The sequence below is a fragment of the Capricornis sumatraensis genome, chromosome 10 (assembly GCF_032405125.1).
Source record: "Capricornis sumatraensis isolate serow.1 chromosome 10, serow.2, whole genome shotgun sequence".
NCBI lineage: Eukaryota > Metazoa > Chordata > Mammalia > Artiodactyla > Bovidae > Capricornis > Capricornis sumatraensis.
The window spans coordinates 53,076,354-53,089,393 of NC_091078.1; the positions used below are offsets into that span (position 1 = coordinate 53,076,354).

Genomic DNA, 13,040 nt, shown 5'->3' on the forward strand with positions numbered 1-13,040 from the left:
CGACAGAGGATGAGGTGGCTGGATGGCATCACTGACTCGATGGACGTGAGTCTGAATGAACTCCGGGTGTTGGTGATGGACAGGGAGGCCTGGCGTGCTGCAGTTCATGGGGTAGCAAAGAGTCGGACACGACTGAGCGACTGAACTGAACTGAACATATATATATATAAATATATACATGTATATATATATTCAGATTCTTTTCTGTTATAGGTTATTACAAAATATTGAGTATAGTTCCCTGTGCTATACAGTAGATCCTTATTTATCCATTTTATATTTTATAAGATCTTATGGAAAAACCCAAATGAACTTTTTGCCCAACCCAGTATATAGTAGTATGTAACTGTTAACCCCAAATTCCCTATATATCCCTCCTGGTCCCTTTCCCCCTTGGTAACCATAAGTTTGTTTCTCTGTCTGTGATTCTACTTCTGTTTTGTATATAAGCTCATTTGTATCATTTTTTTAGATCCCACGTATAAGTGGGATCATATGATACTTGTCTTTGTCTGACTTCACTCAGCACGATAATCTCTAGGTCCATCGACATTGCTGCACGTGGGATTATTCCATTCTTTTTAATATATTTATATATGCACCACATCTTTATCCATTCATCTGCTGATGGACACTTAGGTTGCTTCCACGTCTTGATTATTGTAAATAGTGCTGCTATGAACATAGTGCTATATGTATCTTTTAGAATTAGAGTCTTCATTTTTTTCTGAACGTACATCCAGGAATGGGATGGCAGGATCATATGGTAGCTCTATTTTTAGTTTTTTAAGGAACCTCCATACATCGTATGTTCTCCATAGTGGCTGCCCCAATCGACATCCCTCCCTTTCCTCCACACCTTCTCCAGCGTTTTTTATGTGTAGACTTTTCGCTGATTCTAGAGCCTGTTCATCCGAGCCGTGCGGGCCTACAATGGCGAGAACTGGAGGACGTGCATCACCGACATGGAGCTGGCCCTTCCTGACTTCTTCAAGGCCTTCTATGAGTGTCTCGCTGCCTGCGAGGGCTCCCGGGAGATCAGAGACTTCAAGGATTTCTATCTTTCCATCGCAGGTTGGTAGTGGGTTGTATCCTCGACATAAAGGACACGGCTGCCCCTATGAGTTCTACATGCCTTCTAGGGGACTCGGGTGGCCTCTGAGGAACTTTTGAGCGTAAATGAGAGTGGGTTAACTGGGGTGGCTGACACAGACATGGATTAGCCTCGGACTTGGCTGGAGCTTCTAGAGGAACAGTGAGTATGGTGTCCAGACACAGGCTGTGGAGAAGGTCTGTTTCATCAGTCCTACTTGACTGCAGATTCCCACAGGCTTGTAGAAAAATAAAATTGAGTCCCAAAGCATCTCACACCTCAGCTTAGGGAGGTAACTTTGATTATGGCAATTTCTCAGCATGCAGAGTCTGCATGCTCGATCACTAAGTCATGTCCGACTCTGCGGCTCCATGCACTGTAGCCCGCCAGGCTCCTCTGTCTGTGGAAGTTCCCAGGCAAGAATACTGGAGTGGGTAGCCATTTCCTTCCCCAAGAGTGAAGAGTGTGATTAGTGATCACTAAGGCAACTTTGGTGGCTCAGACGGTAAAGGGTCTGCCTGCAGTGCAGGAGACCCAGATTCGATCCCCGAGTCAGACAGATCCCCTGCAGAATGAAATGGCAACCCATTCCAGTACTCTTGCCTGGAGAATCCCATGGGCAAAGGAGCCTGGCGGTCTACAGTCCATGGGGTCACAAAGAGTCAGACACGACCGAGTGACTAACACATATCCACAAGGTAACTTTTGGGGAAAAAAGAAAGCATTTCCTGATGATAAAATAATGCATGCTTATTTTAGGAAGTTTGGAGAGCACAAGAGAGAGTAAAGAAAGAACATTGAGGTCTTCCCTGGTGGTCCAATGGTTAAGACGCTGAGCTTCCCCTGCAGCGGGCACCGGTTCAATTCTGATCCTGATCAAGGAACTAAGATCGTGCATTCCTTCAGGCTTGGCCAAAACAAGGAAAATAAAATTGAAAACACATAAATAGCCCTAGGGATTTTCTTTAACCATTAGTGGGCAGCAGTGCTCCAGAGGATAGGAAATGGCCAAGAGATGTCTCTAAGTGGTTTGGGAACACAGACCCTCAAACTGCCCCTTGCAGGAAGGGGCCCCAGGTCAGATAAGTCTGAGGGAATTGGTCTGAGGGTTGTCTGCTGTTTTAGTTATTGAGTCCAGGATGGTGGTTTGTTGTTGTTGCTTTAGTAAATTTTTGCCTGTGAAACTCTTTTTACAGAGTACCTTTATTTTTTGTAACAAAACGTTTTTATTGTGGAATATTTCAAGCATATACAAAATACAGGAGAGTGTGAAGAAAGCCCACTTACCATGACTCAGCTTCACTGTTGTCAACTCATGGTCGAGTGGCATCTGAAAACCCCCCTTTTCCCTCTCACGTTATTTTAAAGCAAATCCCAGGTGTTCCCTCATTTCGTTTGTCTTGTTTCAATAGATACCTCTAAAAGATAAGAACTCTTTTTTTTTTTAACATAACTGCCAAACTATTATACCTAAAAGAATTATAACAACAGTTCCTTGATCTCGTCATCAAATATCCAATGTCCCAGTCGTCTTAGAAATGGCATAAATATGTGTGTGTGTCCCTTACATTTATAATTTGTTGGTTTGAATCAGGTTCAAAATAAAGTCCACACATTGCACTCGGTTAGTTTCTTAATCTTTCACATTGCTGTGTGGCCATCATCGGCATCCATCTGCAGAACTTTTTCATCTTCTCAGACTGAAGCTGTACCCATTAAACACTAGTCCCCAGGACCTCCCCAGTGGTCCAATGGTTAGGACTCAGCATTTTTCACTGCTTGAGGGTACAGGTTCAATGCCTGGTCAGGAAACAAGACTCCCAGCTTGGCAAAAAAAAAAAAATTGAGGTGTAGTTAATTTGCAGTGCTGCGTTAGTTTCAAGTGTACAGCAAAGTGGTTCAGGTATACATATACACACACACATTTTTTCCAGATATAATTTCCATTATAGGTTATTACGAGATATTGGGCAGGGTTCCTTGTGCTATGTATACAGTGCCTGGTGTGCCTGCTTGGTCATGTCTGACTCTTTGCGACCCGATGGACTGTAGCCCGTCAGGCTCCTCTGTCCATGGGATTCTCCAGGCAAGAATACTGGAGAGGGTTGCCATTTCTTTCTCCTGGGGCTCTTCCCCACCCAGGGATCAAACCCTTGCTTCTTGCCTCTCCTGCATTGACAGGCGGCCTCTTCACCAGCCGAGCCCCTGGGGAAGCCCCCCTATATATACGGGAGGTCTTTGTTTACCTGATTTATACATGGCAGTGTGTATCTCTTAATCCCAAACTCCTGATTTTTTCCCCCACCTCCCAAGCCCAGTGCTTCTTGTCCTCAGGGGAAGGGCTAGGATTTAGACCCAGGTGTTCTGACTGTGGTCTCACCTCTTAACCCATGAAATAGTGTCTCACCTGAGGGGGCTACCCTGGGTTAATACTTAATCTAAAACTTTATTTTTGATAGTTAATATAAGCGCGTACTATCGCATGTGAAAGGCGAAGGGATATAATGTGAAAAACGTCTCCTGCTTTCTCAGTTAGGTCCTGGCTAGAAAGAGAAGTGCTTTCCAGTTCCCCAGTATAGTTACTGTTGAAATTAATAATTCACGGACAGATGCTTCCAGACTAGGACAACTTGCTGTCCATCAGATTCTCTATATTCTCCACCCCCTCACCCCTGACCATGCACTGATTGAGCACAGTGTTGAGAATTGTTGCCTGAATCTTTTTTTCCTATAAAGGTTATGTGACTATAAAACCACTTTCCCCTTTATTTTTGTGCCTGCTTCTTCCATACAGAATACATACCCTACATGACACACTATTCCGTTTTATGCTTTTTCCACTTAACAGTGCATCCTAACTAGCAGGTAGAGATAGTGCCATTCTTCTCATGCTGCTGAGGACTCCACTGAGGGTCCGGGGAGGAGTGTGCTGCTGTTTATTCAACCGCCTGGTAGACGCTTGGGCGGCTCCAATCTTTTGCTTGGGCTTCCCTGGTGGCTCAGCTGGTAAAGAATCCGCCTACAATGCGGGAGACCTGAGTTCAATCCCTGGGTTGGGAAGGTCCCCTGGAGAAGGGAAAGACTACCCACTCCAGTATTCTGGCCTGGAGAATTCCATGGACCGTATAGCCCATGGGGTCGCAAAGAGTCGAACACGACTGAGCAACTTTCACTTTCTTTCAATCTTTTGGTATTATATCTACTACTGTACTGGGGAATTTTAGTGGGTTTCTTTTTGTTGTTGTTGTTGTTTGCTAAGTATGGAAATGTGTTTGCAAAGTCAGCATCAGTGGGATTGATGGTTCAGGGTGAATGTTTCAGTAAATTATTTGGTATTTTAAGGTACTGTTTTGTATTCTTACCAACCAGGGAGAGTGCCTACTCCTCCACAGTCTTGCTGGCAAAATGTGTACCATCATGCTGGACTCTGAAAGGAGGAAAGGGAAGGGCTGAGGACCACGCTGGATTTAGGGACCAGCCCCAGAAGTAGTATCCATCAGTTGTTAACTGTCCACATTTCATTGGCTCAGTTAGTCATATGGCCCCAGCTGAAATGCAAAGGTGGCTGGGAAATGTAGTCTTCCACATCTTTCTATGTGACTGTATTTGGCCACCTCATGCAGAGAGCTGACTCACTGGAAAAGACCCTGATGCTGGGAGGGATTGGGGGCAGGAGGAGATGGGGACGACAGAGGATGAGATGGCTGGATGGCATCACCGACTCGATGGACATGAGTTTGGTTGAACTCCGGGAGTTGGTGATGGACAGGGAGGCCTGGCGTGCTGCGATTTATGGGGTCCCAAAGAGTCGGACACAACCGAGTGACTGAACTGACTCTTTTAAAACCTGTGTGGATTCTGTTGTTTGTATGTACCATAACTTCTTAATCACCATCCTACTGATTGGCATTTGGGTTACTTTCAAGTTTGTTTGCTTATGTGTGCCCAAGTCTAAAGAAAATTTTCCCAGAAGGAGACTACTGGGTTAGAGAATATGTGTATTTTAACTTTGATAAATTTTGTCAAATTGTTCTCCAAGAAAATTGTTCCTTTTTTGCTCCTACCAACAAAATATGAGACTGTGAATCTTGATATTCTCTCCCTAACACTGGGTGTTGTCAACTTTTAAACATTTTGCCAATTTAATAGCTTACATTATTTTAGGATTTCTTAATTACACATAAGGTTAAGGTCTTTTCACAATGTTTATTAGCCCCTTTTATAATTTCTGTTAGCATCTTTTTGGCTATTTTTATAGCGAGCATTTGTCTTTTTCCTATTGATTTAGCATGCTTCATGTATTAAAGATTTTGGCCCTTTATCATAAGTGGTGCAAATATTTTACTTTTATCATTTTATCATGATCATTTTGGCCTTAATTGTTTTGGGGGTGGGGCAGAAGTGGCATAAAGAAAATAATGAATGCATTGCCTGAAAATCTGTGTCTTCTTTCAGATCATTATGTGGAGGTCCTGGAATGCAAAATGCAATGTGAGGAGAACCTCACCCCCATCATAGGAGGATATCCGGTGGAGAAATTTGTGGCCACCATGTATCATTATCTGCAGTTCGCTTACTATAAATGTAAGTACTCATCTTCTAGGCAATCTGGGTAAGGTAGTAAGACTCAGCTTCCGCCTCAGTGGAGAGTACTAACCTTGTAAGATTGTCTTGGGGATTAAATGAGTTGGTAGACGTGGAATGCTTATGGAATTCACACACTGGCACAGGGCAAATTCTATATAACTGGTGTTTTTGTTTATTAATCTTTTTTTTTTTTTTTGACTGCTCCATGCAGCTTGCAGGATCCTAGTTCCCTCATCAGGAATGGAACACCCTGTAGTGGAAATGTGAAGTCCTAACCACTGGACTGCAAGGGAATTCCTTTTAGAAATTCCCAATGGCTTCCCTGATAGCTCAGTGGTAAAAAATTTGTCTGCAATGCAGGAGAGGCAAGAGATGCAGTTTCTATCCCTGAGTGGGAAAGATTCCCTGGAGGAGGAAATGGCAACCCACTCTGGTATTCTTGCCTGGAAAATCCCACGGACTTAGAGGAGCCTAGCGGGCTATGGTCCATGGGGTTGCAGAAGAGTCGGACACAACTGAGCGATTAAACCCCCACCACTGTATATATCATTATTTATCTTCCTCCACACCATTGACCTTTTCAGACTCTTAACCCTAAGATCATTGCAGTTGATCCTGCTTTGAACTTGGAGTTTCTCAATCAGAACCTTCCAGACGGACAAAGGGCTCACATGGGGGAGAGAGAGGAATTCAGACTTCAAAGCCCCAATTTCCTGCCTTCCCTTCTTTCTCTGTAACCAAGATTGCCGGGGGCCACTTGCTTGAGCAGCGTGTGCCCTGGCGGTTCAGTGATGAGCATGGGACGTTGCTAGGGTCATTTGCTATAGGGAAGACTCTGCTCTCCTGATGATATATCTGGTCTGTGGGCAGGAGTCTGGCTAGCTTCCCTGAGGCTGTCTTTCAGACTCGGGTGGCTGGTCATGGGGCCTCCGGGATGTCTTGGAGGACTGACAGGTGACTTTGGCTTCCACAGCCCTCCTCCCCTTCTGTGAGCATCTTGTTCTTTGCGGAGTTCCCTCTGCCCACAGCAGACAGCTGCCCACCTACCTGGTAATCCCACCTCGTCTCCTCTCCAGGACACACCAGAGGCCTTGCCTGCGGAAGGTCAAAAAAGGGGAAAAAAGGAAAGAGAAAAATTTTGCTTCTTTCCCTCTCTCTTTCTCTATTTTAATTTTTTAACTAAAAAATTTAAACTTTTGCTGCTAATCAAGATGATTCCTTTGTTCCTAAAAAGTCTCTTATACTGACATTTACACCATGTTTTTCTGAGGAAGGTAACTGCCTCTCTCAGCAGTGAACCTGATCTTCACCAGCCTGAACCCCATCTAAATATGCAAAGAAACGGCCCAAAATGGCGCTTGGTCGGGACACTTCAGAGACCAGCAGGATGCCGAGGACTGTTTTAGAGAGGTGTCTTTCTCATGCCCCTTTCGTGGAGGGAAGGGCCGAGGACTGTTTTAGAGAGGTGTCTTTCTCGTGCCCCCTTTCGTGGAGGGAAGGGTGAGTTTATCTGCCATTGTCAGCCTGGCATAAACTGTCTGGTAAAGGATTCTTTAGCAGCGAGAACAAGAGTCTACTTCTGTGTAATGTGTGGACACGCTTCCCTACCGGGCAGCACCGAGTTCACAGCATGTTCTAGCAAATATCTGTTGACTACATTCTAGTGTGGAGGGGCGGTCTTCTACCGGACAATGTCTTTACTTATGAAGAGCCTTCTTTTTAAAAACAAGTACTTGGTTTAAGGTAACTGGTTATTTTTTTTTTCCCCTAAAAAGGCTTGTAGTATAGGTTTAGTGCAATAAACTAAACATCACAGAGATATACAGAAAAACATCAAGCACGTCACCCATGCTAATCTCCCTGCTCCCTCTCACCCGACCCCAGATTTAACTACTGGCTTATATTTATCCACACTTGGAAAAATCTTATTTTAATGAGAATTACAGAAAATTATGTACTTTTTTTTTTCTGAAGATTGAAAAACATATTAGAAAGGATGGTATAATAAACTAGGGGGTGCGTCCTAAGTTGCTTCAGTCGTGTCTGACTCTCTGTGACCCTGTGGACTGTAGCCTGCCAGGCTCCTCTGTCCATGGGATTCTCAAGCAGAATTCTGGAGTGGGTTGCCATGCTCCCCTCCAGGGGGTCTTCCTGACCCAGGGATCAAACCTGGTCTATTGTCTCTCCTGTATTGGCAGGTAGGTTCTTTACCAGGGAAGCCCAATGGACTAGGGGTGACTATCACCCAATTCAAACATTTATCAACACATTGCCGATCTTGGGTTTAATTTCTACATGTTCTGTTGGATGAAAATACAGCTGGTGTTTTTGTTTCATTTTCATGAGAGGCTGTGCCAGCACTTCACTGAGCTAATTGTGATGGACATTGAAACTTGGCTCTTCCAACCACTGAGCAGGCTGGGTTCAGTGGCAACACGCCAGAACACTGGAGTTCAGCACTGTACTGGACACGTCCAGGCTCTGGCAACTCACTGGTCACGCCTCTGAAACCTTTACTTGCTCTAAAAACCACCGAGCTTATCAGAAACTGACAAGGACAAAGGAGCTAAAAAAACGAGATTTTCAGCATTTATTGCTGCTCTGCAAGAAATCTTTGTTTTCGGGACTATGAATAAGCACTGTGAGAGAAATGTAACTCTTAAAATTGGCTTCTTGAAAGTCAGCCCTGTTTTGAATTCCTTTCCCGAGACCCACACCAGGACACTTCTTTCGGGCAGATGTCATTTCCAGCCCCACAGACTTGTGAATAGCAAGTGTCCATGTGTGTGTGTGAGTTGCTCAGTCGTGTCTGACGCTTTGCAACCACGTGGACTGTAGCCTGTCGGATTCCTCTGTCCATAGAATTCTCCAGGCAAGAATACTGGAGTGGGTTGTCATTCCCTCCCTCAGCGGATCTTCCCAACCCAGGAATCGAACCCCAGTCTCCTGCCTTGCAGGCAGATATGTTTATCCTCTGAGCCACCAGGGAAGCCCAGGAAGTGTCTGTAAGCAAGGGTTTTAAAGTTGTAGTTATGGGAAGTGGCCAGAAGGGGGCAGCACTTCTTCATACTCAGGTCTGGTTACCTGAGCATCCAGAGCCTTAAACCAGTTTTCCTGGGTTGTCGAGGAGAGCTGAATATAGGAGAAGAAATGGCCTGAGGCTTGTGTCTTATTCCTTTTTCCCACTGACCTTTCACATCACGAAGAAATCCCAGCCCCTGCCAAAGGGCTAGGCTGAGGGTGCGGTTGTCCAGAGGTGGGACGACTAACTGAAGGAGGCTGGAGTCAGGAACCAGCCACCAGTTCACGTGGAGACTTTTTCAAGCTCTTCCAGCCCAGCAGTCCACCAGTCTTTGGGTGCACTGGACCTGGAACAGCTTTTCAAGGGGCTGGCTGAATCTGGATTGTGGTCCCATCTGAGGCAGGCTTGGCACCACAGGTCCGAAGGTCTCTTTGGCTTATCCTCCCCAGCTCCTTCAGCCCCATGAGAATTCAACCTTGAGACCAAAGCCTGCTCAGGCCCCAGGGAAGTGGCACCAGCCCAGGGCCCCAAGGCCTGAGGGGATGTGGTAAGCACTGCTTTTTTTTTTAGATTGACAGTGTTGTGCTGTATAGCAACTTGATTCAGTTATGCTGTTTTCCAGATCCTTTTCCTGTATAAGATGTTACAGAATGTCGGGCAGGCGTCTGTGTACTGTACAATAGGTCCTTTTCTTGTATCTGTTAATTCCAACATCCTAATTCATCACTACCACCCTAATTTCTTCTTTGGGAATCATACATTTGTTTTTTAACTCTGAGTTTCTTTGTGTTGCACAAATTAATTCGTTTGTATGAATTTTTAGATTCTGACTGTAAGCAATCATGCGACGTTTGTGTTTCTCAGTCAGACCTCCTTCACTATTTTCATTGTGTCTGGGTCCATCCATGTGGCTACCAGTGGCACCATTTCACCCTTTTTTATGGCTGAGTAATATTCCATTGTATGCTTGAGCCGCATCTTCTTTTCTGTTCATCTGCCGATGGACACTGTGATGGCTTCCATGTCTTGGCTGTTGTGAACAGGGCTGCACTAAGCATAGGGGTGCATGAGTCTTTTAGAATTCTGGTTTTCTTCGGTTATTCACGCAGGAGCGGGGTGGTGGGATCATATGCCAGCTCTGTTTTTAGGTTTTTGAAGAAACTCCATACTGTTCTCCAGTGTTCTCTTACTAATTTACATCCCAGATGGCAGCGTAGGAGGGTTTTCTGTGTCTCATGCTATCTCCACATTTATTGTTTCTAGACTTTTTGCTGATGGCCATTCTGACTGGTGTGAAGTATATCTCCTTGCAGGTCATACTTGCATTTTTCTAACAATAGCCTTGTGGAGCATCTTTTCCACTGTTGTTTTTTTTTTTTTTTTTTTTCCAAACCATGAGTGAAAGGTACCTCTTGAAATTGGCTTTTTGAAAGTTGGCCATGTTTTGATTTTTTTTGCCCTACCCCAGGTCATTTCTTGAGAAAGAAAGAAAGAAAGTGAAGTCTTTCAGTCTTGTCCAGACTCTTTGCAATTCCGTGGACTGTAGCCTGCCAGGCTCCTCTGTCCATGGGATTCTCCAGGCAAGAATACTGGAGTGGGTTGCCATTGCCTTCTCCAGGGGATCTTCCCAACCCAGGGATCGAACCGGGTCTCCTGCACTGCAGGCAGATGCTTTATCCTCGAGCCACCATTTCTTGAGGGCAAGTGTCATTTCCAGCCCCACAGGGTTAATGAATAGAAAGGGTCCACCCGCAAGGTTTCTTTAAATTAAATAAGTTGTAGTTGTGGGACAAGGCCACAAGGTGGCAGCACTACGTCACACCCAGTCTGGTCACCTGGGCAGACACAGCCTCAGGAAAGCCTGTTCCTGGGTTGTCAAGGAGAGCGCTGTGTGGAAGAAGAAATGCCCAGGGGCTGTGTCTCTTTCATTCTACCCCTTCTTTCCCTTCACCCCAGGGAGAAATCCCAGCCCCCTGCAAAACCACTCTGCCGAGGGTGCTGTCACCTGAGTCTGGTACCGAGTTCCCTCACCAGGACACGTCCAGGAGACCGGTTAGCGAGCTCCTCCAGCCCAGAAGTTCCACCAGTCGTTGGGTGCCCTGGGCTTCACGTAGCTTCTGAAGAGCCTGCCTGCATCTGGAGCTCGTGGTCCCATCTGGAGGGGACCAGGCCCTACAGGTCCAAGGGGCGCTGCTTTGACGGCACATAGTCCCCGGCTCCCTCAGCCCCGAGGGAGGCCAGTCTTGAGACCCAAGCCTCTCAGGCTGCGGGGATGTGACACCAGCCCGGGCCCCACGGCCTGAGGGCAGTATGGTGGGCCCTGCTTTTCCTTTTTATGTAATGTTAGTTTATGTGGACTTACAGCGTTGTGTTTGAGGTGTACAGCAACTTGACTCAGTGGTACACATACACATAGATGTATTGTTTTTTGGATCCTTTTCCCTTGAGGGTTGTTAGAGTGTTCCACAATTTCCTCGGCTATCCAGGAAGTCCTTTTTGACCCTCTGTATCACGTATATGAGAATGTATCTATTAATCCCAACCTCCTAGTTCATCCTTCCCACCCTAATTTGCGCTTTGGAAATCAGGTTTGTTTTGAAACTCAGTGAATCTCCTTGTGTTACATAAATGAATCCATTTCTGCCAGTTTTTGGGTTCCAACTGTAGGTGATCTCATACGATACTCATCTTTCTCAGTCCAAGTTACTTCACTCCGTGTGATCATGGCTAGGCCCATCCAGATGTCTGCCAGCGGCATCATTTCATCCTCCCTTATTGTTTCGTCGCTCGGTCGTGTCCCGACCCTTCGTGCCTCTGTGGACTTCAGCACACCAGGCTTCGCTGTCCTTCGCCGTCTCTCCTTTCCTATGGCTGAATAATATTCCATTGTGTACATGGGCCACGTCATTTCCTGCTAACGATGGACACTGTGGAGGCTTCCATCCCTGCGGTGTTGTAAGCAGTGCTGCACTAAATGTTGGGGTGCACGTGTCTTCTGAAATTCAGTTTTCTCCACTTGTACACCCAGGAGTGGGGTGGCCAAATCATATGCCCGCTCTATTTTTATTCAATGGTTTTGAAAGAACCTCACGGTGTTCTCCAGAGTTCCTGTTACCAATTCACATTCACGAGACCTTGTAGGAGGGTTCTCTTTGCTCCACCCTGTCTCTGAATTTACTGTTTGTGGATGTTTTGCTGATCGCTATCCTGACTGGTGTGTGTTGGTACCTCCGTGATTCACATTTGTCTAGTTGCGTCTTTATCATACGTTATATGTTATTGTTTCAAATAGTAAGAGTTAAATTTACATTTTGAAGCAGGCTTCTTGAAAGTCGACCTTGTTTTGACTTATTTTTCCCGTGATCTACCCCAGGGCATTTCTTGAAGGCAGGTGTCATTTGCAGCCCCTCAGGGTTATTGAAGTCAAAGTGTCCATTAGCCTAGGTGTTTTAAAGCTGTAGTAAAAAGAACCGGCCACAAGGAGGCAGCACTTCTTCACACCCAGGTCTGGTTTACCTGGGCAGCCAGAGCCTCAGAAAAGTCGCCTTCCCAAGTTGTCAAGGAGAGCGGAATGTGCCAGAAGAAACTCCCAGCGCTTGTGTTTCATTCCTTCTTCCCTAACCCTTTTACCCCACGGAGAAACCCCAGCCCCTGAAAAACCGCAGCGCTAAGGGTGCTGTTGGTAGGAACCCCAGGACATGGGGAGGGACCAGGTGACTTTTCCAAGCTCTTGAAGAGTTCACCAGTCTTTAGGCGCACTGCGCTTCCTGTGGCTTTTAATGAGCCGCCTGGATCTGGAGATTGTGGTCTAATGGGTAGGATTCCAGGGACTGCAGATCCAAGGGGTGCTGCTTTGCTGCCACACAGCTCCCAGCTCCCTCAGCCCCCGAGAGTCCAGTCTTCAGACCCTAGCCTGCTCAGGTCCCCCAGGCCCTAGGGGAATATGGCAGGCACTGGGTTTTTAAATATTTTATCTTAGATGGAGTAGAATTTTACTATTGGATATGTTTTAGGTATACAGCATCTTGATTCAGTTGTGGATTTTTTTTTTTTTTTTGATCCTCTTCCCTTATATTGCAGAGTGTTGAGCACAGTTGTGCTATATAATAGGTCCTTCTAGATTATCTGTTTCATGTATATGAGAGTATATATGTTGATCCCAGCCTCCTAATTCATCCCTCCTGCCCTGATTTCCTCTTTGGGCATCACATGTTTGTTTTGTAACTGTGAGTGTCTTTGTTCTGCATATGTGAATTCATCTGTGTCAGTTTTCAGATTCCACCTGTAGATGGTCTCACATGACACGTGTACTTCTCAGTCTGACTGACTTCACTGCAG

The 13,040-nt window shown here is 45.7% G+C and overlaps 1 protein-coding gene across 4 annotated transcripts in view; it reads left to right on the forward strand.

The window, feature by feature from the left end:
• CRTAP (cartilage associated protein) overlaps nt 1-13,040 on the forward strand; it is a 40,352-nt gene that overhangs the window by 8,892 nt on the left and 18,420 nt on the right. For 3 of the 4 annotated variants that reach the window (XM_068981678.1, XM_068981679.1, XM_068981681.1), the window contains 2 exons: nt 903-1,074; nt 5,549-5,677. In XM_068981678.1, coding sequence (XP_068837779.1) covers nt 903-1,074; nt 5,549-5,677 — 301 coding nt within the window. The remainder of the gene's footprint in view (nt 1-902; nt 1,075-5,548; nt 5,678-13,040) is intronic. The other variant, XM_068981680.1, reaches the window with a different exon arrangement.